Source organism: Bufo bufo, chromosome 11, assembly GCF_905171765.1.
Source record: "Bufo bufo chromosome 11, aBufBuf1.1, whole genome shotgun sequence".
Lineage (NCBI taxonomy): Eukaryota > Metazoa > Chordata > Amphibia > Anura > Bufonidae > Bufo > Bufo bufo.
This window is the reverse complement of record NC_053399.1, coordinates 30,326,415-30,353,485: the sequence shown is the minus strand read 5'-3', so window position 1 is coordinate 30,353,485 and position 27,071 is coordinate 30,326,415. Positions and strand designations below refer to the sequence as shown.

Genomic DNA, 27,071 nt, shown 5'->3' with positions numbered 1-27,071 from the left:
ATGGGGGGGAAGGGGGAGGGGAGGCCGCACTGGCCACTAATGAATTTAATACTGGGGAGGCAGGGGGGGCCGCACTGGTCACCAAGGAATTTAAAACTGGGGAGGGACCTGAGGGGTTAATTGTGCGGATCACAACCCCCTGTAAGAGATCGGGTGCTGCCAGGCAGCAGGGGGCAGTTATGTACACAGTTCTTAGTATATTCTAACTTGAAGTGTCCCCATCACCATGGGAACGCCTCTGTGTTAGAATATACTGTCGGATCTGAGTTTTCACGATTGTGAAAACTCAGATCTGAAAAAGCTGTTATGCAGACGGATCCGCACTGAACGGATACCATCGTTTGCATTTATAGGTGCGGATCCGTCTGTGCAGATACCAGACGGATCCGCACCGAACGCAAGTGTGAAAGTAGCCTAATACTGTACGAAGTCTATTCGTTCTTCCCTAATCGAGGTGCTTTGCCCTGCCAAAAAAAAAGGATAGGTTCAAACTAGGGGTGGGCGATATGACCTAAAATCTATATTGCAATATAATTTTAAGCATGTGCGATATGCAATATATTCTATATTTCGGGGGGGTCAATTTTATTTATTTTTTTACTTTTTATTTAACCCCTTAAGGACTTATTTCACCTTAAGGACCAGGCCATTTTTTGCAAATCTGACCAGTGTCACTTTAAGTGCTGATAACTTTAAAACGCTTTGACTTATCCAGGCCATTCTGAGATTTTTTTTTCGTCACATATTGTACTTCATGACACTGGTAATATGAAGTTAAAAAAATCATTTTTATTTATAAAAAAAAATACCAAATTTACCAAAAATTTGTAAAAAAAAATTGCAAATTTCCAAGTTTCAATTTCTCTACTTCTATAATACATAGTAATACCTCCAAAAATAGTTATTACTTTACATTCCCCATATGTCTACTTCATGTTTGGATCATTTTGGGAATGATATTTAATTTTTTTGGGGATGTTACAAGGCTTAGAAGTCTAGAAGCAAATCTTGAAATTTTTGTGAAATTTTCAAAAACCCAATTTTTAGGGACCAGTTCAGGTCTGAAGTCACTTTGCGAGGCTTACATAATAGAAACCACCCAAAAATGACCCCCATTCTAGAAACTACACCCCTCAAGGTTCAAAACTGATTTTACAAACGTCGTTAACCCTTTGTGTTCCACAAGAATTAATGGAAAATAGAGATACAATTTCAAAATTTCACTTTTTTGGCAGATTTTCCATTTTAATAAAAAAATTTCCGGTTACAAAGCAAGAGTTAACAGCCAAACCAAACTCAATATTTATGGCCCTGATTCTGTAGTTTACAGAAACACCCCATATGTGGTCGTAAACCGCTGTACGGCACACGGCAGGGCGCAGAAGGAAAGCCATACAGTTTTTGGAAGGCAGGTTTTGCTGGACTGTTTTTTTTTTTTTTTTTTTTTTTTTTTTTTTTTTTTACACCATGTCCCATTTGAAGCCCCACTGATGCACCCCTACAGTTGAAACTCCATAAATGTGACCCCATCTAAGAAACTACGGGATAGGGTGGCAGTATTGTTGGTACTAGTTTAGGGTACATTTTCTGGTTGCTCTATATTACACTTTTTTTGTGAGGCAAGATAACAATCTATTTAGCACAGTTTTTTTTATTTTTTACGGTGTTCATCTGAGGGGTTAGGTCATGTGATATTTTTATATAGCCGGTCAATACGGACGCGGCGATACCTAATATGTATAGTATTTATGTAAGTTTTACACAATAACCGCTTTTTTCAAACAAAAAAAATTATGTTTTATTGTCTCCATATTCTGAGCCATAGTTTTTTTTTTTTTTTTTTTTGGGCGATTGTCTCAGGTAGGGGCTCATTTTTTGCGGGATGAGGTGACTGTTAGATTGGTACTATTTTGGTGGGCAAACGCCTTTTTGATCGCTTGCTGTCGTACTTTTTGTGATGTAAGGTGACAAAAAAATTGTTTATTTAGCACAGTTTTAATTTTTTACAGTGTTTTATCTGAGGGGTTAGGTCATGTGGTATCTTTATCAGATCATTTTTTATTGAACATTTTACAATGTAAATACACATTTTAACAGATCACTTACAAAGATGGCATAGAGACATATTATCCATAAGGCACATAACAAAAAGGATACCAAACCATGTGTAATAATCAAATTTCCACCCTAACCTGCAAAATACAAAGGCACACTGTTAGACATTTCTATTCAGATGTCGAAACGACAGCCACGGTTCCCATAATTTTTCAAATTTTGCTGGGCATCCACGCTTCTGGTACACCATCCGCTCATAACTCAACATCGTGTCAACCGCACTTAAGAATTCGCCTAGGGTTGGCGGCGCTGTCTGTATCCAATGTAGGGCGATTAACTTCCTAGCAACATATAACACTCTACCTATAGCTATTTTATGCACCTGACCGGTGGCCAATTCAGAGACATATCCTAACACACACACTTTAGGGTCAGAGGGTATCCGAACCTTGTAAGCGTCCTGTATTGTCTGAGATACCAACTCCCAGTATCTCCCTAACCTCTCGCACGTCAACATCATATGCAACAAATCTGCAGAAACCACAGAGCACCTTGGACATTCATCCGTGGGTCTAAACCCTATACGAAACAAAAAAAATGGTGTCTTGTAGACCCTATGGACAATGAACAGCTGCGAGAGTTTACGCCCTTCACTCAAGGAAGAGAGAGGTATCGCCTCCAGTATGTCAGACCATTGGTCATCAGTTAGCTCGCCAACATCTTTCTCCCATTTACCTTTAGCCGCAAGCAGATGTGACATTAGAAACTTATCAAGCAACAGCTTGTATATACAAGAGATCATATCTCTCCTCGCCCCCTGGACAGAATCTGGTGCAATGCAGCATCTCTCCCTGCTACCACAGTCGTACCTTTAAATGTGGAATTGTATGCGTGTCTCACCTGAAGATACTTATAAAAGTGAGTTCTAGGCAGTTCATACTTCTCCTGAAGTCTGGTAAATGACATGAACTTCTTTTCTTCCAAAAGGTGGCCCAACCTCAGAATACCCTTTCTTTTCCATTCCCCAAAATCACAGGGAGAGGAATTCCGGCAGCACGGGATTGTCCCACAGTGGAGTGTATTCGGTATTGCCGATAACCCCCCTCAGGAGCTTAACCCTGTTCCACACGGAGTGCATCAAGTATCCCAGATCTCCCATCATACCATTCTTCCCGGCCCCCTTAGTCTCAAGGATCAGCAATAGGTCATTAGATGACAAGCAATGAGTAAACAACTGACACGACACCTCACTCGACCAGGAAGTACACCCAGGGGTTTGGCACTGCAAGTCCCCCTTCCGTCTTAGAATATTGCAACGTTTCGAGCTTAATTCTCGGTTGCCCTTTCCGCCATATGAGCTCCCTGAAAGTAGCATTGATTGGATCAAATTTGGACTTTGACAGCCAGACCGGGGAGTTATGTAGAATATAGAGTAGCTGAGGCATCAACACCATTTTAATAAGATTGGCTCTTCCCGCCACCGACAGGTATAATTTACACCATGCCTTAGCTTTATTACGAAATTTAATAACCAGCGGGTCAAAGTTAAGGCGCACAAAGTCTCGGATTCTAGGGGATACATGGATACCCAGATACTTAAAGGTCGCTACACATGGAATACTTCTATCTCGCACTGTCTGCGATTGCACTTGCCCGTCAAGCAGCATAATCGCCGACTTACTCCAGTTAATAGTCAGACCCGACAGGTCACCAAAGCAATCAATGATTGTCATAGCCGCTTCCAAAGATGGACCAGTGTCCCCCAGAAAAAGCAAAGTGTCGTCTGCATACATCGCCACTCTATTATTAACTGTCCCATACTGGAACCCACGAATGTCCGGTGACTTACGAATTGCTGCGGCTAATGGCTCAATCGCAATTGCAAATAGCAGATGTGGTATCTTTATAGAGCTGGTCAATACGGACGCGGCGGTACCTAATATGTATACTCTCTTCCCCCCCCCCTTCTATTTTTTACCAATTTTCTTTTTACTTTTTTGGGGGAAAATGACGTTTTTGTTAATTTTTACTTGAAACTTTAAAAATTTTTGGGGGAAAACTATTTTTTTTCAACTTTTTTTGCACTTTATTTTTTGTCCCACTTTGGGACTTCAACTTTTGGGGGTATATTCCTTTACAATGCATTCCAATACTTCTGTTTTGGAAAGCATTGACTGTATGAGTAATACTGTGTGTATTACTCATACAGCTTCCGGGGCCTGTGAGATCCAGGGGGCTGGATCTCACAGGCTCTTCACCGGAAGGCAGCGCGATTCCTTCCATGCCATCGGGTCCCCCGTACAGTCGCATGGGGACCCGATGGCACAGCCGCTGCAAACCACTGGTCTGATTTGACCTGCGGTTTGCGGCGATTGCCGATACGGGGGGGGGGGTCACATGAATGATTTACGCGGGCATCCTGTTCCGATTAATCCCCGCCGCGGTTTAAACCCATGACGTACCGGTACGCCATGTGTCCTTAAGGACTCGGGAAACATGCCGTACCGTGTCCCTAAGGGGTTAATAACTATTAGCCTCCTTAGGGGCTAGAACCCTTGTCCTATTCACCCCAATAGAGCTCTATTAGGGTGAATAGGACTAAACACTCTCCCTGCTGCTCTGTGCATAGTACACACAGCAGCAGGGAGCAGACTATGGCAGCCAGGGCTTCGGTCGCGTCCTGGCTGCCATGGTAACCGATCGGAGCCCTGCGATTACACTGCTGGGGCTTCGATCAGAAGCTGCCACCCTGAGGCCACTGCCACCAATGATTTAATCGTGTGCAGGGGGCGGGAGGCACCGCAATTAATATAATACTTTGAAGAGCGTGAGTAGAAGGGAGGGGCTGTGGCCACTGCGCCACCAATGAGTATAGTTAGTGTACCTGAATACAAACGTATCCTGCATGTGTCGGCCATATTCCATACCTGGCCTCTATTACTGCGCCGTGATCCGCTGCAATTAACCCCTCAGGACCTGAGGGGTTAATTGCGGCAGATCACGGTGCGCAGTAATAGAGGCCGGGTATGGGATATGGCCTGCATATGCAGGCTACGTTTGTATTCAGTCCCTCCCCTCCTCCTCTGTTCTCATTGGTGGTGCAGTGCCACAGTCCCTCCTCCTCCTAGTCTGTGCTCATTGGTGGTCAGCGGCAGCCGCGCACAGTGGGGAGGGAGGGACTCTCTCCTTCTCCACTGTGCTGACTCAGGATAACATGGTGAATGCCGAGAGGGACGCATGCCATGGTATACTGCGATATAAACAGAATCTCTTTCGTTGGCCAGATTTATATAGTTTATATCGCCCAGCCCTAGTTCAAACAGTTTTTTGGAGAAGGTTTTGGGGCAGATTTTTCGGCAGGATATTCCGCCAAAGCCAGAATTGGGTCCAGCAGGCAAGGAAGGGGGAAAATCCTTCCTTTATATTTCCAATTCCTTTCTAATCCACTTCTGGCTTTAGCTGAAATATGTGCTGGACAAACTGCCTCAAATCCTCCTCTTAAAACCTGTGTATGAACCTCCCCTCAGATGAACACGTAAAAAAAAAAAGTTATAGGTATCAGAATATACAGACCCAAAGCAAGTGTATTCACAAATGTTTTTAAGTAATAAACTATAAGAAAAACTTATCTTTTTATAAGATTACCACTATACCAATTTTATGTCTGTTTTAGAACGCTTTGAAAACGAACTCTAAAAAACAATTATATAATTTTTAAATATTTTTTCAATTTCAATCTAAATTTTTTCTGTTTTCAAATACATTATTTTAGATTTTTTTTTTGATCTATAAGACGCACATGCCCATAAGACACAACTAGGTTTTAGAGTAAGAAAATAGGAAAAATATTTTGAATTAGACTGTAGATCAGACCACTAATCAGACCCCCAATGTTAATCAGACCTCAGATCAGAACCCCAATTTTAAAAAGATCCTGTTCAGACCTCAGATGAGAACTCCATGTTAATCAGACCTCAGAGCAGACAAAAACAAAAGAAAATTCAACTCTCCTCCCCTGTTCCGGCTGCTGCCTCTCTTGAGATCCAGTGCTCTTTCTGCTGTGACCTAATGTCGCTCAGGTCACAAATCGTGCCAACATCCGTTGTGCGCAAGTCACGGTGCAGCTCTGCAGGAGAACACCAGAAAGTGGTGAGTATAGAGTGCTCCATAATTGAAGCACTCATTAGTATTTGTCGTAAGACACACTGACATTTTCCCCTGTAAGTGCGTCTTATAGGGCGAAAAACATGGTAAATGTTCCTATTAGAAAAATGCAGTTTGTCCTGAAAAATACAAGACATCATACGGCTTCGTGAAAGGTAAATTTAAAAAGTAATTGCTTTTGGAAGGCGGTGAGGAAAAAGCAAGAATGAATATTACCTATGGCACCAAGGGTTTAAAGGGAGCCTGACTCCTCCCAAATAGCTTCTAAAGTAACCTTATGGGCTTTTAGGGGAAGAATGTGCACCAAACCAGAAAGGGTATGTTTCTGATTCTGTGCATGTTCCCTACAATGTCCATTGCTAGCTTTAGAAGTCATTTGGGAGCTGACAGGTTCCCTTCATGAGATTGTAGTGTAAATGCAGGTGAAACAAAATGATAAAAATAAGTTAGAGTACCCTTACAAATTTTGTTTTTACAAAGTTTTTATTTCTGATTTAATGTCTAATGTTAAATTTCCTCTTCCAGGGAAGCCGAGACAACATGAGTGTCATACTGATCTGTTTTCCAAGTGCTCCTAAAGTATTGCCGGAGGCAGTGAAAAGAGAAGCTGAATTGGACAAGTATCTGGAAAGCAGAGTAGAAGGTGGATCATTTAACCAAAATAAGTAAACTATTGAATAGTTTTTGTTGAACATGCCTTTAAGTGCCATGTAAATGTGGCCGCCACAGTTCACTGCAGTCTATATGATGTGAGCTTTGTCTACTGATGCCATTCTAAATTTTTTTGTAAATTCTGATATTTCTAGAAAAAGGCGTACTCGGAGCAAAACCAAATGGATATCAGGGAGGTTCCAAATCCAAAGATTCATAGATTGTGTAATTGAAGTGAACAAATGAATCACAGTTCACTTGTGTGATTTACGAATCCATAAGTGTTTGTGATTTAACCAATGACTTCATATTTTCTAGGGTGTAATCCTTTGCCAATATTTTGTTCGTCGTTTTGATTTCTCGACGTATCAATACAGACAAATGCTCATTGGGACATTAAGGCGTGTTAAGAGCACTTCGGCATTCTTTGTAATGTCTTCATTCTAGTGGACATTCTGTAATGGCATGTTCCTGGTGATGGGCAACTACAAAAACTTTAACAGAATGAAACTGACCATAGACATAAGATATTTACCTGTAGAGCATTGGTAAATCTAATTTTATCTTAAGCCCTCTTTACACACGCCAAGAATCCACCAGATAAATATTAACGAGTGTTCGTACGAACGCTTGTTAGCGATTATCTGGCGGTGTAAAGGTGCTGCTGATTAACAAGTGAAACGCTTGTTTTTTGGGTAATATGCTCGTTTGTCCAAATCTTCGTTCGCTGGTAGCAGGTCGTGCTGTCTAAAGACGCTCTGCTGACGGCAAACAACTAGTTTGTATGGGGATGAGCAATGGCATTACTAATCACTGCTGCCCTTACTGTGGAGTAGATTGCTGCATGTAATAGCTGTTGTCTCCACAAACGAGCATGTGCTTGCCACGAATAACGCTTCCTTCCCGTCTGAAGGGACCTTTAGTAGCCTCTGCTGTTAATCTGATGTCTGTGGTTGCCATACACATAGTATTAAAGGGGCTCTGCAGTTTTTTCAAACTGATCTATGGATAGATCATCAGCATCTGACCGGCGGGGGTCAGACCCCCATGACCCCTGCCGAACAGCTGTTTGAGAAGGCAGCAGCGCTGGCAGTAGTGCCGCGGCCTTCTTGCTGTTTACTGCAGGCCCAGTGACGTCACGACTAGTATCACTGTCCTGGGCGCGGCTAAGCTCCATTCGAGTGAACAGAGCTTTGCCCCGCCCAGGCCATTGATACTAGTCGTGACGTCACTGGGCAAGCGCCGGTGCCTTATCAAACAGCTGATCGGCAGGGGTGTCGGACCCCCTCCGATCAGATGCTGATCTATCCAGAGGATAGATCATCAGTTTAAAAAAAACTGCAGAACCCCTTTAACAGAAGATCTCAATGTATTTAGCTGCCTCTATCCGAGGTCTGTAGATAAATATTCGGCTTTAGTTGCCAATTGATTGTCCATTGGATAATTTCTACAAAACTGACAGATCACATTTTTGGCAGACATCGCTGTTGCCCTTCTCGGAGTATCACATAAGATTTATAAGCGATCACGCCCAAAATTGCCAATTTTGGCCAACATTTATCTTTTTGTATAGACAGATTTCTGACTGGTTGTAGAAAGTGAATTTATAAAGCAGCAGTGGCACCTGTCTGTTGGCACCAATCTTTTTTTTTTTTTTGTTGTGGCGGATTTAGAAAAATATTGCAATTGCACTCAAGTAGCAACCAAAAAGATCCTGCCCATCAGATCAAGTTCGTGACTGAAACACACTACTAAAAGCAACAATATATGGCCACCTATTTTTCTACAGACATTTTTTCCCCATTTTTTTCTTGTGCCGTTCAGTATTCAGCGCAGGCGCGGTGAGGAAGCTGGCAGCCGGCGAACGTCCTTCCCTCACCGCGCCTGCGCCGAATACTGAACGGCGCAACATTTCCCCAGCGCACAGGGGCGGCAGGAGGATGCGAACGCTGCCTGGTCCTGTCAATCAAGACTTGGAGGGCGTCTAATGAGGTGGGAGAACGGAGCATCTAGGAGCAGGAGCAACACCCCACCTGCACCTAGAGGCAAATTTGCATATTATAAAAGTAAGAATTCTGAAGTAACAGGGGCATGAATAAATGTGAAATATGGGGCATAATAGCAGAGTTAGGTGCAGCTGACATTGGCACATTGCTTATGTCAGCCAGTTTAATAGTGAAAATTCTAGTGACAGAAACCCTTTTTAAAGGTATAAAATGTCCGCCAATGTTTGTTCAGTGTGGTATACAACCAGAAGGCATTAAATTGTATCTCTCTAGTTATGAGACATTGTGTTTAAAAAAAATCCAAAACTTTGCTCGTAATTCTGAGTTAAAGAGGACCTTTCACCAGAATAAAACATCTAAACTAACTATACAGACATGTAGAGCGGCGCCCAGGGATCTCCCTGCACTTACTATTATCCCTGGGCGCCGCTCCGTTCTCCCGGTATAGCCTCCGGTATCTTCATAGTTAGGCTCCACCCAGGGGAACCTGACGGCGTCTCATGCTCCTATGCTGTAGCGCTGGCCAATCGCAGCGCTCAGCTCATAGCCTGAGAGGGTTTTTTTTTTCTCTCGGGCTATGAGCTGAGCGCTGCGATTGGCCAGCGCTACAGCACGGGAGAATGAGACGCCGTCAGGTTCCCCTGGGTGGAGCCTAACTATGAAGATACCGGAGGCTATAACAGGAGAACGGAGCGGCGCCCGGGTATAACAGTAAGTGCAGGGGGATCCCTGGGCGCCGCTCTACATGTCTGTATAGTTAGTTTAGATGTTTTATTCTGGTGAAAGGTCCTCTTTAAAGGGGTTGCCAGTTAATTATTACTGGTAACTGCACATGCATGCAGCTAGTAATAAGTAGTATTAAACGATCATCGCTGATGTCCAGTATTTTAATGTGAATAATTCATGTTTACACTGTTCTGTGCTAAGAACTTGGCTGTTGATTGAGTATTCTGTTCATCAGTGATCTCCATTCATTTACACCAGAGACGGACTGCGAATGCACTAGTTTCCCCGTAAGTCCTTGGTGTAAATGGAGAGGCCGCTAATGGACTGAATCTCCATTAGCGACCATGTTCTCAGCGAATGACCGACACACAGGTCAGGGGACTTGCACATAAACATTAATTATTCATATTAGGGTGAATTCACACGACCGTTTGCATTTTGCGGTCCGCAAAAAATACGGATGACATCCATGTTGCAACTTTTTTTTTTTTTTTTGTAGGCCCATTTTAACAATGCCCAATCTTGTCAAAACAGACAAGAATAGGATATGTTCTATCTCTTGTGAGACTGTGGAACGGATATACGGATGCGGACAGCACATTATGTGCTGTCTACGTTTTTTTTGAGGCCCCATTTAAATGAATAGGTCCGCATCTGATCCACACCGAAAATACGATTGTGTTTATGGGGCCTTAAACAGATATCCGTGCCCTTGAGATTAATAATGCATATTTCTAGCTGCATGCATGTGATGTTACCAGCACATGTGCTGGTAGTAGTATAAACATGCCAACCCCTTCAATTGAGGACCGCCCTCCCGCATTCAGAACCTTCATCGACTAATAAGAGCGACTTAATGTAGGAGCAAGTGACAGTCGGCCTATTGATTTGGGCAGTGTGTAATGCTTGGATGACCTGGCGCTGCAGGGATATGGATCACTTACCGACAGATTCCCTTCCCCTCACATTACAGCGGATCCCTGAGTGTGTTAGCAGAGTGTATCATCTGGTTGCGATCTTGCGCCTCCTGCAGTCCAGTGGAAATTTACTAGATTTGTATCAACAGAGAACATCCCTGTCATCAGTTTGTTGTCAAGGAACTTCTCTGAGAACATAAGGCTTTGGTGGTGGGTGTTTAGAGCTAAATTACTTCAAAGTGCCCCTTTTTTTTTTTTTTTTTTTTTTGTGAGCAATGTAATTTTTTCCCCCCTACAATCATTATCTAAGCCTCTGTACATTTTTGTCTTTTTCCAAATGGAGGCTTGTTCACTTATGGAAACTTTCTCTTGTATCTTAGGTTCCTGTTGCAGCAGAGTTGACTTTGTTCATAAGGATGGGTTCAGATCTTGTTTGGGCTCTGAATTCAACATTCTTTAGGGGGCAACAACTTTGTAGTATAGCTGACCAACCACTGTTTTTGAGTTCACATCACACATAGGCTACATAAGTCCCCATAAACTTTATCTCCACTAGGGCTGCAGCTATTATTCTAGCAATCGAGTATTCTACCGATTTATTTTTACGATTTATCGAGTACTCTAATAAGAAAAACCTTCTTAAAATAACGTATTGCTTTATAAAAACAATATTTTTCTTACAGTGGTATAGCAAATAATTGCACACACAAGGCTGTTTTCACAGCTGCAATATACATTGTCAGAAGGCCAGCCAGCCAGAATGTACCATATCGGGTATACTGCCAGCTGCTGCAGCGAATGTCTGACCTTGTTACAGCATTCAAGCTGAGTTTTGGCCGGGCAAAAAAAAAACTCTTTGGACGATACCCAGCATATATTCCGGAACATGGCCAGATGGCCTTGGACCACATTATAGTCAATGAGAGCATATAGCTGGTTGTATCCGGCGATGCCCAATACAGTAATACTACAGCAGGGTGTTCTTCTGCCATACCATCCATTGCTATGTCTCCCACTCCCCCAGTGCCATCCGCCCCTCCATGCCATCCATTTTGCCCCCAGTGCCTCTCTGCCATCCATTGCCCTGCCCCCCTCGTCCCGGTGCCTCCATACCATCCACCATGTCCCCTACTCCCCCAGTGCCATCAGATCAGCCCCTCCATGCCATGTCCCCCACTCCCCCAGCGCCATCAGCCTCTCCATGCCATTGCCATCCATGTCCCCCAGCGCCATCAGCCACTTCAAATCACAGGTACCCCCTTCATCACAGGTAGTTAGTTATGTGGCACTGCTGCTTTGATGTCTTAAAGGGGTTGTCTGACTGATTACATCTTTTTTTTTTTTTTTTTATAAAGAAATTCAGAACTTTGTACAACAGCGAATTAGTGAGTTGATTCATTATTATTAGCTTACTGATCCGCAACTTTCCCATTCCTTTTCTTCCCAACCCCCTTTGGTCTCTACTTTCTGGTCCCTCCCAACATGGAGGAAATGACCGCTCAGCCATTCACTGGTTAAGGCAGGTCACCGTCAGAGTGGTCATTTTCTATCTGTCGAGGAGGACTAGGAAGTCTGTGGGAGAAGTGATCAGACGGTCACATCTTTGCATCAGTCCTCTTGGGGCTACTTTTTTAATTTTTTTACGTTTTAAAAATATAATTCAAATCACACCTTCACATATTCAAAATTTTAAAAAAATTTAGATCATTGTCGTCGCCAGGTCCAAAAATGTCCAAACTATTAATATAAATATTTTTATCCCGTTCAGTGCTTGTTTGAAAAAGCCTGTTTAGCTGAAACGCATCACATCTGTGCTAATCCACTTCTACTATACCGTACAGTGAACTTTGTATCGAGAAAAAATGTCAGATTCTGATTTTTTTATTTATTTTTTATACTGCTTTAGGCTACTTTCACACTGGCGTTTGGGGCGGATCCATCTTGTATCTGCACAGACTGATCCGCACCGATAATGCAAACGCTTGTATCCGTTCATAATGGATCCGTTTGCATTATTCATAAAAAAAAAAAGTCAAGTCAAAACGGATCCGTCTTGACTTACCTTGAAAGTCAATGGGGGACGGATCTGTTTTCAGTTGCACCATATTGTAAGTCAGGACGGATCCGTTAGGCTCCGCATCGTCAGGCAGACACCAAAACGCTGCAAGCTGCGTTTTAGTGTCCGCCTCAAAAGCGCAACGGAGACCAAACGCAGCCAAATTGATGCATTCTGAACGGATCCTTATCCATTCAGAATGCATTGGGGCTGAACTGATCAGTTTTGGGCCGCGTGTGAGAGCCCTGAAACGGATCTCGCAAGCGGACCCAGAAACGCCAGTGTGAAAGTAGCCTTACTTCCCAAAAATAAAACAAGAATAAGAAGTGATCAAAAAGTCTCACACTCCAAAATGGTGACAATAAAATGATGAGCCCTCACACAACTCAGTAGATGTAAATATCAAAATGTTATGGGGGTAAGAATATGGTGATGCAAAGGGGAAAAAAACTATTTTTTCAAAATCTTTATTTTACATAAATCATTAAAGGGCTCTGCGCATAAAAAAAAAAAAAAGTGGGCATATTGTCAGTGACCATAGTAAATGAGAACTGAAGGCATATCTCGTAGTGTATGTGGCCAGCTTTAAAGGGGTTCTGCACTTTCATTTTACTGATCTATTCTCTGGATAGATCATCAGCTTCTGATCGGCGGCGGACCCCCACCGATCAGCTGTTTGAGAAGGCCGCGGCGCTGCTGGTGCACTGATGATCTATCCAGAGGATAGATCATCAGTTAAATGAAAGTGCAGAACCCCTTTAAGTAATATTCAAAGGATGGAATTTCGTACTGATAAGTTTCATGGGGGTTTGTGAAGGAATCCTAGCAGAAACACAAAGCAGACCCCCAACATTCTGCAGTGAGGAAGTGACACTTATCACCTATCCATAGTTCAGTACCTACAGCATGGAATTGCTGCCCCCGTTGATTGCCGCAGTCACTTGTTCCTTGGGCTGTTGATGTATACAAAGCAATGTATTATTGTCAGTCATTGGAAGCACTTATTCATACTTATTACCTACGTTTCTGAATGGTGGGGGTTTCACCGCTAGGACTCTCACTAATGTCACGTGCCCCCCCCGCCCCCCCCCCCCCCCCCCTCGACATAAACATCATGTATACCTTGTGGTGTAGAGTTGGAGCACATAAAGTAATCTGATCATACACTGCGGTGCTGTTCAGACAGCAGTACGTTTATCTTGTTTGCCCTCCCCCAACACTAATGTCTTGCTTCCAGTATTGTCATAGGGCAGTGAGTCTATTTAAACTGCTTGTTTTGAACACCAGAAGTCCTGATTGTAAAAATACATTTTGTGTTCACTTTTGGAAAGTGAATGTTTTGTATAATGTTATTTCCCCCTAAGAAAGAGAATGATTTTTTTTTAAAAAAGTCCTTTTAGGTCCACTATGCAGGAAACGAGAAGGCTGATCTAGCCAAAAACTGAACATATGTGGTATTTAATACTATGCTTCTAAAACTACAGCAAAATATATATATATATTTTTTTAGTTGCTGAATGACAAAATAGAGCTACTAAATTTGGATGTGGGCATGTATAATGACTTTGTATGTGGGTTAATCTATTTTAATTTCCTCCTCTATTGGCTTTTTTTTTTAAATTTGATCACCTGTATCATGCCGTATGTATCTATAGTTTACTAATCAAATTAATGTACATGTTTAGTGCAGATTGTTGCATGTAGTCCTCTTCCAGGATGTTACTGTCTACAGATCATACTTTTTATTTTTGTATATTTTAATTTCAGAAATAGAGCCTTGTAGATTCGATTTTTAGATGTTACCTTTACACAATAAAATAATTTGGCAAAACAAAACTGATATCTTTGCATTTTATTCAGGACCAAACATTATTGTGTAAAACGCGTTGCTTTTTCTTTGAGCCTTGGTGTGTGGATGATCTGAGTTGCCAAAGTAAGATCTGACATTGCATTTACATTAACGTGGGGTGTGCATAAAATGGCATATTGCTTCAGACGAGGAGTATTCATCTAGACAGGGTCGTACGTTCATTGGTTTTCAGTATGACACGCAAAAGGCATCTTATCCTGTTGCAAGACACTGCATTCCTGTGCATGATATTAATGGTTAGTTGTACTTTTCTGCTGCTTACACTTGAATAGCACTTACAAAACGAGTACTTCTAATTCCTAGAGATCATAAAGAAGCAGGGTGAAGAAGGTGTACCAGACTTAGTCCATGTGATGCGCACATTAGCCACTGAGACCATCCCTAACCTCCCGCCTGGAGGGGAATTGGCAAGCAAGTGAGTTAACCTGAGCGTTTTTTGTGATCTGTTAAATTGTGTAGAAATGTGTGCCACATTTTTAAAATAAGTTTAAATACCTCCTTTGGACTAAGGCTACTTTCACACTTGCGTCAGAGGATTCCGGCAGGCAGTTCTGTCGCCGGAACTGCCTGCCAGATCCGGCAATCTGGACACCAACGGATGCAAATGCGGATCCGTCTGACAAATGCATTGAAATAACGGATCTGTCTCTCCGGTGTCATCCGGAAAAGCAGATCCAGTATTTTTTTCTTCACAGATTTAAAGGTCTGCGCATGCATGGGCCAGAAGAACGGATCCGTCAATGCGGCAATTTTAATGCCGGATCCGGCACTAATACATTTCAATGGAAATTAATGCCGGATCTGGCATTCTGGCAAGTGTTCAGGATTTTTGGGTGGAGAGAAAAATGCAGCATGCTGCAGTATTTTCTTCGTCCAAAAAACGTAAGGGGGACTGAACTGATGCATCCTAAATGGAAAGCTCTCCATTCAGAATGCATTAGGATAAAACTGATCAGTTTTTTTCCGGTATTGAGCCTCTTGGACGGAACTCAATCCTGGAAAAGAAAAACACTAGTGTGAAAGTACCCTCAAATTTGTTGGTTAAAGGGGTTTTCTGGGATTTGTAGTTTATCTATCTGATTTGGTGGGGTTCCGACTCCCAGCACCCCTGCCTAGGGATGTCAAGTTCATCAGCCATATCACCAAGTTTTAGCTCAGTCCCATTCAAGTGAATGGACCGGAGCTCCAATACCTAGCACAACCACTATACAATGCTTTGAGGAGGCTGTGTTACGGTCTTCAAACAGCTGATCAGCGGGGGTGTCAGACATTTGTGTTGGTGCCATGTTCATATGTGTCCGCATTGCTGAGATTTTTTTTTACTATATGCAAATGAGCCTCTAGGAACAACGGGGAGCGTTGCCATTACACCTAGAGGCTCTGCTCTCTCTGCAACTGCCACGCCCTCTGCTCTTTGATAGGGCTAGGCTGTGAAAGCATCATCACACTTGGCTCGGACTTCTAAGTGGAGAGGATGTGCTAGTTTCAGAGAGAGCAGACTGTCTAGGTGTAACAGTAACGCCCCGTTGGTTCTAGAGGCTCATTTTCATATATTAAAACTTCATTTTTCTCAGCGACGTGGGCACATATGGACATGGGACCAACACAGATGCCTTCAGCTGCCAAGTGCACATGTAACAGGTCAGCTAGTGTCATAGGTACCAATCTGCTGACAGATGCCTTTTAATGACCTATTCTGATGATGCATTTAATGGTCATAAAAAAGGGGGATTCGCTGCTATAAGCAGGAGCAGAGAGCAACTGACAAGAGACTTAAGACCATATTTCTTATGGTCAACCATTCATTTGAGAATAGCTGACATGTAATCCCACGTTATATTTGCAGTAATGCAGATTGCCGTGGTTTCAGCTAACAGAAGCGATGGTGATAAATTGATTGCAAGCAGATTTCTCTTTAACCTGCTTATGTCTCTGCAACCTGCTGTCTAATTTAAAACTTTCCATGATTTTAACAATTATGAACTAGTAGGAATTTTTATAGACTGCAGTGTAAACTTATTTTAAAAAAAATTGTGGCATATATTTCTGTAGCATGATTAGTTCTGTGTTGTGCATTTCCTGCCTTTTTGTTTTAGCTTGTTTGTGTTTTTAAGTGTTTTTATTTTTTGTCAAATTTTGTATGTTTCTTAATGTTTATTTTTGTTACACCCACTACTTCAAAAATACTGCATGCATATAAATCAATGGATGCAATTCTCTCCCCCTTGCCACCTTGATGTCTTCATGTGTAGTGAGCCAAGAAATGCTGCTGGTGATTTTTTTTAAATCTTTTTTGTGGTGATCTATACAAGATCTTGTCTTCGCTCCTGGAGCCATATAGGTGTCTCCTACTACAGTTTGGTATTGAAAATGACTTCCTTTACAGATTTAAAATTATTTATTTTTGGTACCACTAACCAAAAAGTACACAAATCTTTATAAAATAGTGTATTTTCTTTGAGCTACTGTTAACATGTCCCCAAATAAAAAGGTTTGTTTGGCTGTCATTCATAATATGCATAGTAATCCTCCATAAAGCCAGCAAAAACCTGTCTTTTCCGCTGCTGTACTATCATTCAGGGTCAACCTGGGGAGCGATCCTGCTAATATAATAACTTTTTTTTACGAAATTACTGTAAATTTAGAACGTTCAATATCTACTAGTTAAAAGGCTCAAAAGAAAAACTTTCAATCAAGTGGTAATGATATTGCTCATGTGCATTTAGCCGCAAACTCCACAAGAATTTGGGTACATCATTGCATCCTTTCATAAATTTGATTTATATAGTGTGTCCCCTTTGTTTCCTGTTACTATTGTGACTGTTCATTTTTACAATTTGATTTAGGCGGAGTGTAATTGAAGCAGTGTACAACAAACTGAATCCATATAGAAATGATGACACTGTAAGTATATTATAAAAGCTTCCTAATGTGTGAAATGTATTATGCAAGAAAAACTGTTATAGTGCATAGCATTGCGCTATATATATATATATATATTTATTTATTTTTTTTAGTTTTTTGGTCACTTTAGTAGAGTACATTGCTGTTAAACAGCAGCACAGATGGCTCATAACTATACAGTAGGAAATTGGGAGTCTTATTTGGTCTCTAGTGCCATAGTCAATAATAGGTGTGTACAGTATTTTTAAATTGCACCCTTCATCTCCAGTAATACAGCTCGGCACAGTAATTGTATTTTATTTTTTTCCTTCGCTTCTGTCAGTACCTTTTCTTAAAGGGAACCTGTCACCGGGATTTTGTGTATGGAGCTAAGGACATGGGTTGCTAGATGGCCGCTAGGCACATCCTCAATACCCAGTCCCCATAGCTCTGTGTGCTTTTATTGTGTAAAAAAAACTGATTTGATTCATATGCAAATTAACCCGAGATGAGTCAGGGACAGGACTCATCTCGGGTTAATTTGCATATGTATCAAATCTTTTTTTTTTACACAATAAAAGCACACAGAGCTATGGGGACAAAAAAATCTAATCTAAAGACATTGGCATATTTTTGTCAATATATAGAGTATTCTGTTGTTTGGGAAGTAAATGGATAAGGCTGGGAATCCGGTAGCCTGATCCTCTGTCCAGGGCTGTGCAGTCAGAGTCTGTGTCCATTTTGGTGGAGTCAGAGTTGTTATATAATGCAATAGGAGAAGAGAAAAAAGAGGTTGAGTGATTCCACAAGGGTTATTAGCCCTGGGGAACAGGCGCCAGAGGGATGGAAAAGATGTTAGTGTGGATAGAGAAAAATAAAATAGCACCACCGTCTACGTGCCGTTCGGTAATTATTTTAGGGAAGGCAGCACAAGTGTTAAAGGGAGATGAAATTTTTTTTTCAATCCTAACAGACACATACCAATAATGAATGAATCTTGTCTGGTGGTTCCAAACCTACTGAATAGATCCAATCGGACGTGACTCAAAAAAGAAAACACTATAGTAGGCGCCACTCCCAAGAGTGTGGAGGAGATAGGTGTGGTAAATAATACCCTCTTATACCAGATAATGGTGATGATACAGAGTAAAGGGGGTGAAGATGCTCAGTAGTGAAGCTCCTCCGCTACAGATCAGAGGAAAAATGCACTGGGAAGGAATGGCTGCACTCATCTCAGATCTGCTAGAGAAAACAGGGTTAAAAAGGGTTTTCTCACTAGTTACACAGATTAGCTTTCAACATAAAGGGACAGTTAAAAGAAGACATTTTCTAAATACATTGGTCAGTAGATTTTACTTTAGTCATGAACTGTTGAGTCTAGACAGTTCAGCAGATCTCACTGTACACAGGGTTCTATGGTAACCTGCATACCAGAAAGACACTGATCTGATTAACTGAGAGCAGGAGTGAACTCACCCCCACGGAATGATGGGACTGAGCTCTGAGTGAACTTATAAGGTTTAGGCTACTTTCACACCAGCGTTTTTGCTGGATCCGGCAGGGTTCAGCAAAACGCTTCCGTTTCTGATAATACAACAGTCTGCATCCGTTATGAACAGATCCGGTTGTATTATCTTTAACATACCCAAGACTGATCCGTCATGAACTCCATTGAAAGTCAATAAGGGACAGATCCGTTTTCTAGTGTGGCAGATTGTGTCAGAAAAAACGTATCCGTCCCCATTGATTTGCATTGGGGGTCATGCCGGATCAGTCTTGCTCTGCATCCCAGGTTGGAAAGCAAAATACAATATGTTGCAGTTTGCTTTCCGGTATGGGAACGGAAGAGAATGCATTTTGGAGAACACTGTTCAGTTCAGTTTTGTCCCCATTGACAATGAATGGGGACAAAACTGAAGCTTTTTTTTTTTTCTGGTATTGAGCCCCTATGACTGATCTCAATACCGGAAAACTAAGATGCTAATGTGAAAGTAGCCTAAGAGAGGGTATCAGTATATTGCTGGATTATCAACAGGTTACTAAAGGAAAAGAAGCTCTGAGTGGGCTCCAGGACTGCCAAGAGCAGGAGGAATTGGGTCTTGCCAGTGCTACTGCTACCATATCTTTAGCCTCATCCGATGAGGAGTTTAACTTTGAAAAGTATTTGGATGACATGGAGCAGGCAAAGCATTGCCGCAGGGAAAAAGATTCTGCTCCCATAGCAAATTGACCATATTTCAGCAAAATTTTTCACTTGCTCTCAAAGAAGAAATCAACGGATCATCAAAACTGACTGTGCAGGAGGCAATTCCTTTATACCTTGAGATTGGTAGAGATGTTGCCCATGTGGTCACTGCTTTGCCACCAACCCAAATGGTGTAGAGAGGCTGTTCTCTAGCCTTAAAATAATTAGCTCCGATTTGAGGTCATCTATGAAGGAGGATCTGATGGAGGCAATACTATTTCTCAGAACAAATTTAGACTCACCCCACAAATGTTTTTGTTCTAACGTATCCCATAAATCTATTTTATGTTCTACCTAAATGGCTTGATTATTGTATCATAAGGGTGATAAAAAGATTAAATTATCGCTTAAACATGCGCCATGTATGTGGGAGTCGGAGTTTGGGGACTCCACAGCCCTGCCTCTGTCATATCAGGCTACAGGAGCTCAGTTTCCAGCATTGCCTATAATGACATCTAGCGGTAATCTGAACAGTTTCCAACATAAATACCACAGCACCATGGCCTCTTTAAACAGCTGTCATATTGTGTCTACAGCCACTATGCAGACCCCATGTGTTTCCACACCACAAACCCTTGTAGTATGAACCTTCAGGCCTGCTTTTCTCTATCTATCCCATAGTACTTTCTAAGCTAGCTACCAAATACAGGATTGTCCTACCATTCAAAACTCACGTGCTGTAGGTAGTGTTGAGCGGATCGAGCTTAGTTTTAATGCTGCGTTAAAATGTATGGGCTCCGGTGAGGCGAAGTGACTTATCACAGAAGTCTCTCGAGACTTCGGTGAATAACTTTAGCCATTGATCTTTAAACTTTAAAACCATTTTAAAACAGGATCCGAAGTCTGATTCTAGACTGGTACCTCGGTATCGATGCCAACTTCAGAACCATGTTTTAAAGTTTAAAAATCAAATCCCGAAGTTATTCACCGGAATCCCGCAAGACTTTGGTAATAACTCACGTCGCCTCGTCGGAGCCCCTACATTTGAATGCTGTCCGGGGACTAATCTCTGTAAAGCGTCCAAATTAAGTTTTGACTGAAGCGACTTCGGATCTCTGATTCGAAGCTCGCTTCGCTCAACACTAGCTGTAGGCAAAAAAAAAAAAAAGCCTAGTCCCCTCCATCTTTCATACGATTGCATTGGGATAATATTTTTAAGGTGGACAATTATATAGATGCCACATTAACTTTCGCTAATGAATATGAGTTTATAAACAAAAATATATTTTTTTCTTGCCTTTTTAAGGATTCTGCGTCAACTGATGACATGTGGTAAATGGATCCGTTTAGCATTGGAGTTTACATCCATCCTCAACGAACGTACAGCCCAACCTCAGTGATCCTTCTTAGCGTCCATCCTCAACCTTTTTTTCATTTAAAGAAGGGAATATGATGTGGGTGAGCTTGGTGAAAAAATAAAACTCCCATCAGTTCAAATGGCCCCTGAATATTGTACTGTTTTCCTAATACCCTTTCTCTACACATATATATTATTTTTTTTTGTAAAATTGATTTTATGTTAATGTACTTTCAGACAAATACATGTTGTAAATCAGACTCCAGCAAATTCTGTTGTATGATTATTATTATTTTTTTTCTCTTTTTTTTTTTTTTTTTGTAAAGTGCAATTGTCCTTGTACAAAATTGTCATATTAAATTATGGACTGCAAATTTCTCTAAAGGTTACAGGAGGTCTAGCTTGTTATGTGATGCAACCAGATATCTAACCCTTAATGTGGTGGTTTTTAGATTGGGCAGAAAGCAGCAACATAACCAGCTGGGAGGGGTCCCTATTAAATTGTTTATAGACTTGTAACTTTAGTGTACAGTATTTCTCAGGATGAAGAACAGTCTTCAGTTCTGAGAGCTTTTGATTTATTTTTATTTTTTTTGGGCTTGAACATATTTGATTACAAGAACGTTCCTCTTTTTGATATTAAAATGTCGACTGAAAGTGCAGTCTTTTATGAACAAATATGTACCCACAATTTGAACATTCAGATCCATTAACAAGTAATCAGTTGTGTGTCGATTGTGTGTTTTTTCTTTTTATTATAACTACACTGGCTGGGTCTGTTGCTGCTACAGAGAGTTTTGAATTCCATTTTATCAATAAAGCTTGATTTGACAAACAATCATTAAGGAGTAATTTCTCGTCTGCCTTTTTGAAGACTATTGGTATGGAAAGAAAAATCTGATGTAGTAAATCGTATCTAAAAAAGAATTGTATTGGTGGGAAGCATGTCACCCCTCTCCCTCTTCCCCTGTTTTCTTTCATTACATTAACTACATTTTGCAACTTTACTATATTTTAAAGGGTATTTCAGTCGTCAGTCTGTTGTCCTGAGGTCCACCTGTGGTAAAAGGAAGCCCGGCTTTAAACTTTTCACCTAAAGGGGTTGTGCCGCATTTCAATTTTATGATGATATAATTCAGCATGAAAAACGAGTACCTTTTGTAGCTTACCTTCTCCAGTTGTGAAATATTTTCTTCATTATAATAGTGTTTAATCTGTATACTAGTGTGCACGTCCACCTACTGCGGTGGTTGCACATGCTCAGTTCCATCCATCAGTTGCTACCAGCTGTATTTACTGTTAGAAGCTGTGACAGTTACAGGGAGGGAGCTGTGGAACAAAGGACATGCCCCCTAAGAAATGATACGGCCCCTGAGCTTTGACAGAGAGAGATGCAGCAGAAAGGACACGTCCCTGAGCTACCAGCCTGAATAGAATCTAGCAGAGTGGTTGGAGCAATGAATAGTGGGGGAGCTCTGAATCCAAGGGAGGTACAGGGCTGGTTCTAGTTTTATTAGGAATAGATTGTCATGCACTATATGATTTTAATTTTTTACATCAGTCATGGGATAACCCCTTTAAACAGTTCCCTTGATAGAGAAAGCTAGTGATAAAACAGTGTTTGTGATTTTTAATATGCAGCATGTTGATGTCTACTTACCTTTATAAGCTAAGCGAAAGTTGTCCATATCTTTGTAGATGAAGCTGCAGATATGGTTTGTTCAATGTTGTCGATTCCATTTTTTCTATTTGTGCTTAATTTTAACCTTTTTAAATTGTTGGCCTCAAACGTCTTCCTTTACAGTCGAGAAAAAGGAAAGCCATTTCAGGATGGTGTGAGTCCCACAGATTGCTAAAGTATGGTTATATTATCTGAGTGACTCTAAGGCTGGGTTCAGACCTGAGCGTTTTACAGTGCGTTCCTACGCGCTGTAAAACGCTCAACAGGCAAAAACCAATGTTTCTCTATGGGCATGGTTCTCACATGAGCGTTTTACAGCGCGTAAGAACGTGTTGTAAAACGCCCTACGCCTCAAGAAGTACAGGAGCTTCTTTGGGGCGTATTGTCGCGCGTTCACGCCCATAGACTTCAGCGGGAATGCGCCTAAATGGGCGTTTGCTTGATTCCGCCCATTAAAAATGCCCGATAAAAACGCCTGAAAAAAGCGCATATCGAATACGCTCAGGTCTGAACCCAGCCTTAGGAAACTTTATCTTATTCCATGAGCTTGTGTTGTGACTGATAGATTTATTAAGGTGTTATTTAATCACAAGTCAGTAAGCATTAAAGCAAATCTGTTGAGTAAAATAGGCTGCGCTCTGGAGGGCATGTTAAACTGTGCAGCGCCTGTAAAGCACTGCAGCAAGGATACAGTGATAGGTGGCCTTCCCGTCCTTCCAACACCCAATTGACCAGTTTCTCCCTATGCACATTAAGGGTGCCTTCACACAGTGCAGACTTGTGTGACTGCTTCAATAGGCTGGCTTACATAAACAGAAAAACAAACAAACGAATATCCGCATAAAAAAAAAAAACATGATAAATAGTGCAGATTTCACATAGATTTTCTGCAAACATTTAGGCTCCATTAACACGTCCGCATCTGTTCCGCAATTTTGCTGAACGGGTGCGGACCCATTCATTCTCTATGGAGACAGAATGGATACGGAGAGCACACTATGTGCTCTCCGCATTTCCGGAGTGTGCCCCCGATCTTCCGGTCTGCAGCTTCGGAAAAAAATATAACATGTCCTATTCTTCTCCGCAATTGCGGAGAAGAATAGGCATTTCTATGGAGGTTAAGGCCGGGTATATTGCGGATCCGCAATGCACTACGGACGTGGGAATGGATCCTTATTGTGTTTTTTTAAATGCGGATATTCGTGCTTTTTTTCCTGTTTATGTAAGCAATCCTATTGGTCTATGGGGAAATGCATTCTACAGAAGGTGTGAAATCGCACACAAACAAATGACATGCTGCAGATTTTACAGTCTGCACAATAGGCCACTTTCTGCATCCAAGAAAAAAAGCAAAATGTACATGAGGTTTGTAATTTTCTGGTACTTGCACAAAATCCGCACGTAATCCACAGTGTGCAGCCTCATGTGTCTTTCACATGATTCTGTCATCCATATTCCACAGGTACTACTAGCCTGAAAGAGACTTCCAGAACATCTCCTATCAGTGAAAACCACTGACAGAACATGGACACCATCAGTGTTCTGTCAGTGGTTTTTACAGACCCAAACACTTCCGTGGTCCTTTGGTCTGTTTCACACGCCCAAGTAGTGCATGTCTTCATTGTGTTTTCACTGACTCTCGATCAGTGGAAAAATGTGTGAATAAGGACCTAAAAGTGAATGGATACATGTGCTGTCCATGGAGAACACTGACAGCACATGTCCACGATTTACTGATGTGTGAAACAGGGCTGATGGGGAGAAATCTGTTGATCAGCTACGTGAGGGCCAGAACTGAACCTGAATATCGTTGCTGCAGCAATTGCTGACTCCTTGCTGCAGCACTGGTTAGACGCAGTACAACCTAAGGCCCCTTGCAGACGAGCGTTGGTCACCCTGCGAGTCCACAACCCAGCTCCCGGCCTGACCTTCCAGCACTGACTGGGTCACATAGCATTATATTGATTTATGATGCATGATAATGTATTGGATAACACTGACATAATGCTGTCTGTGTTACACAATACATTACAGAACTGTAAAGGTTACATAGCATCATAAATCAATATAATGCCATGTGACCCCGTCAGTGCTGGGAGGTCAGGCCGGGAGCTGCGCTGTGGACTCGCAGGGTGACAAACGTGTCTGCAAGGAGCCTAACTTGTAATTTCTGTAAACAAATACACATATGCTGCATATTTAATATGCTTTAGGTCGATAACTGCTTGGGTTGCACTAGCTCATAGCCACCATCTGATCCTCATCATAGGCTTTGTGCTTTTTCCTTTTTTTTTTTTTTTTTTTATAAATTGCAGCGGACAATGCAGGCATAGCTGTGTAAAACTACCTCCACACGGGTGCAGGCTATCTTGCAGAGATCCCTCAAATTTCCATGTGGATTTCTGTTCATTTACGCACCAAAACCCGCATCTGTTACTTGCAATTTTTGGTGCAGTTTTGCTGCAGATCTCACCCTTGCATTGAAAAGGGTGAAATCCGCACAAAGAATTCATGTGCTGCGGATTTCAAAACGAAACTCGAAAGCAAAGTGTAAATGAGAAAAACTGTGTATAATCCGCAGCGTGTGGAGGTAGCCTAAGGCCTCATGCACACAACCATATGTATTTTGCGGTCCGCAAAATACAGATGACGTCTGTGTTGCATGCTTTATTGTGGACCCCTTGACTTTAATGGGTCCGTGGTCCACATTCTGCAGCTTAGTATAGATGTTCTATCAATTTGCCGATCGGACATACGGATGCGGAAAGCATATGGATGATCTGTGCGCCTTCTGCATCAAATGGAACATGTCCTATTCTTGGCTACAAAATGCTGATCACTTTTTGTAGACTGTAAAATACATACAATCGTGTGCATGAGGCCTAAAATTCCTCTTTATTGCTACTCGGCCACAGCCACCATTTTAATTCTACAGATGTATCATGTCTCTTATTGGTTATATGATGAAACCCACAGACATGGGATTTCCCTACAGAGTTGATAGCTCTCTTGTGGCTTTACATGCTTGTTAATTATTTTATTTTTACAAAATTATTTCTGTATAAACATCCTTAATTCATAACTGAGGTGCTGAAATGTGTCCATTTTCCATTTTGTCTCCTTTGCAAACATGAATGAAGAACACAGACACTAGTATTGTTTTTAAATGCATTTTTTTGTTTTGGTTCACCAAACAGCTTTGATTTTACTTCAAATAAAGACTGCAAAATGTTCCTTTGTTGTACAGTGAAAAAATGTTATTGTAACCATGTTCTACTTTTAGTGATTTATATGCATGTGATCACGAGGATAGCACATCTCTGAATGTTTTTCACTAGTAAATTATTTTTTCCTAGATTCATGAACCAGTGCCATTTTTTTCTACTCCAATATATTCGATTGTTTCCTCATCAAAGGACAGTCACACAAGCTAAATGGTAATTACCAATATATAGTTTGTTAGATTTAACACGTATAAAAAGGAAATATAAATGCCACATCCTACATGATGTATACCATAAGTTGGTCGTTACCTATGATACAACATCTGTGATGAAATTTGAGATTTCAGTGCATGTAGTCACCAGCTTTTAATGCTGTTTGCTTCTCAATGTGCCCCCAAAATTCTGAGGAATAAGTGTTTTTACATTATGTAAATAAATTGTCAAGTAGCCTCTTCCGGCTGCACCATCATTTGGCACACTGGCAGTAAGTCTCCAGCCATCTTCTGAACGTGTGCAAACCACGCTGCTGTGAACCTTCAGGGTCAAAGAGGTGGAGCTGCAGCAGTCGGAGAAAACTGAGCGAAACCTCTCGGTGCAACGACAGCGCCCTTGTTGCACCACGAGGCTAATTTACATAACGTAAGAGCACTTATTTCTCTGAGGGCACATATTGAGAAGCAACAAACAGCATTTGCAACTGGTGACAAGTGCAGATCTAGCGAGGTAGATATGATGCCAGCTCTTGGTGGGGACTTAACTGTGAAGTGTTTTATGTATTAATCAGCACTTCGTAGTCCTTCCCCTGTGCTCTGACGGCTGTAGTGGTCTCCTGATTGGACGCTATAGCGGTCTCTGAGTCGTAAGGACTTTACAATGAAGCCTCGTCATGGGCACTTGCTGGATCGATATCTGGCAGAATGAAACTGAACGTTGACACTACTACTGAAAATAAGAGATCACAAAAAGTATGTTTGTACTGTACTTCCCAGCCCCTGCCTACTGCTGGCAGCAGTTTAGCAGGGTCAAAACTGCGGACGGGCCCCCCTTCGAAATGATTTTTTTGAAATTCAAAAATGGACCTACTAGGATCATGTAACATACCAGACATGTTAATTATTCCACTGTCTCCCCCCCCCCCCCCCCCCCCCCCCCAAATGCAAGCATCCTAACTACTCTACACAATGATCTTGTCACCATAGATGATAATTATTGATGCATGTTACTGGGCTTTACAGCAAATGCTTGACCCCTGACATCCCCTTTTTTCTGGTCCAAATGCAGAAGGTGCTCAGTATT

The 27,071-nt window shown here is 41.6% G+C and overlaps 1 protein-coding gene across 1 annotated transcript in view; it reads left to right on the top strand.

Moving 5' to 3' along the window:
• Positions 1-21,708, top strand: part of PPM1A (protein phosphatase, Mg2+/Mn2+ dependent 1A) — a 47,487-nt gene extending 25,779 nt beyond the window's left edge. Inside the window, exons 3-6 of the mRNA XM_040411204.1 lie at positions 6,745-6,862; positions 14,749-14,860; positions 17,292-17,349; positions 20,820-21,708. Coding sequence (XP_040267138.1) covers positions 6,745-6,862; positions 14,749-14,860; positions 17,292-17,349; positions 20,820-20,849 — 318 coding nt within the window. The 3' untranslated portion in view covers positions 20,850-21,708. The remainder of the gene's footprint in view (positions 1-6,744; positions 6,863-14,748; positions 14,861-17,291; positions 17,350-20,819) is intronic.
• Positions 21,709-27,071: the final 5,363 nt, after the last annotated feature.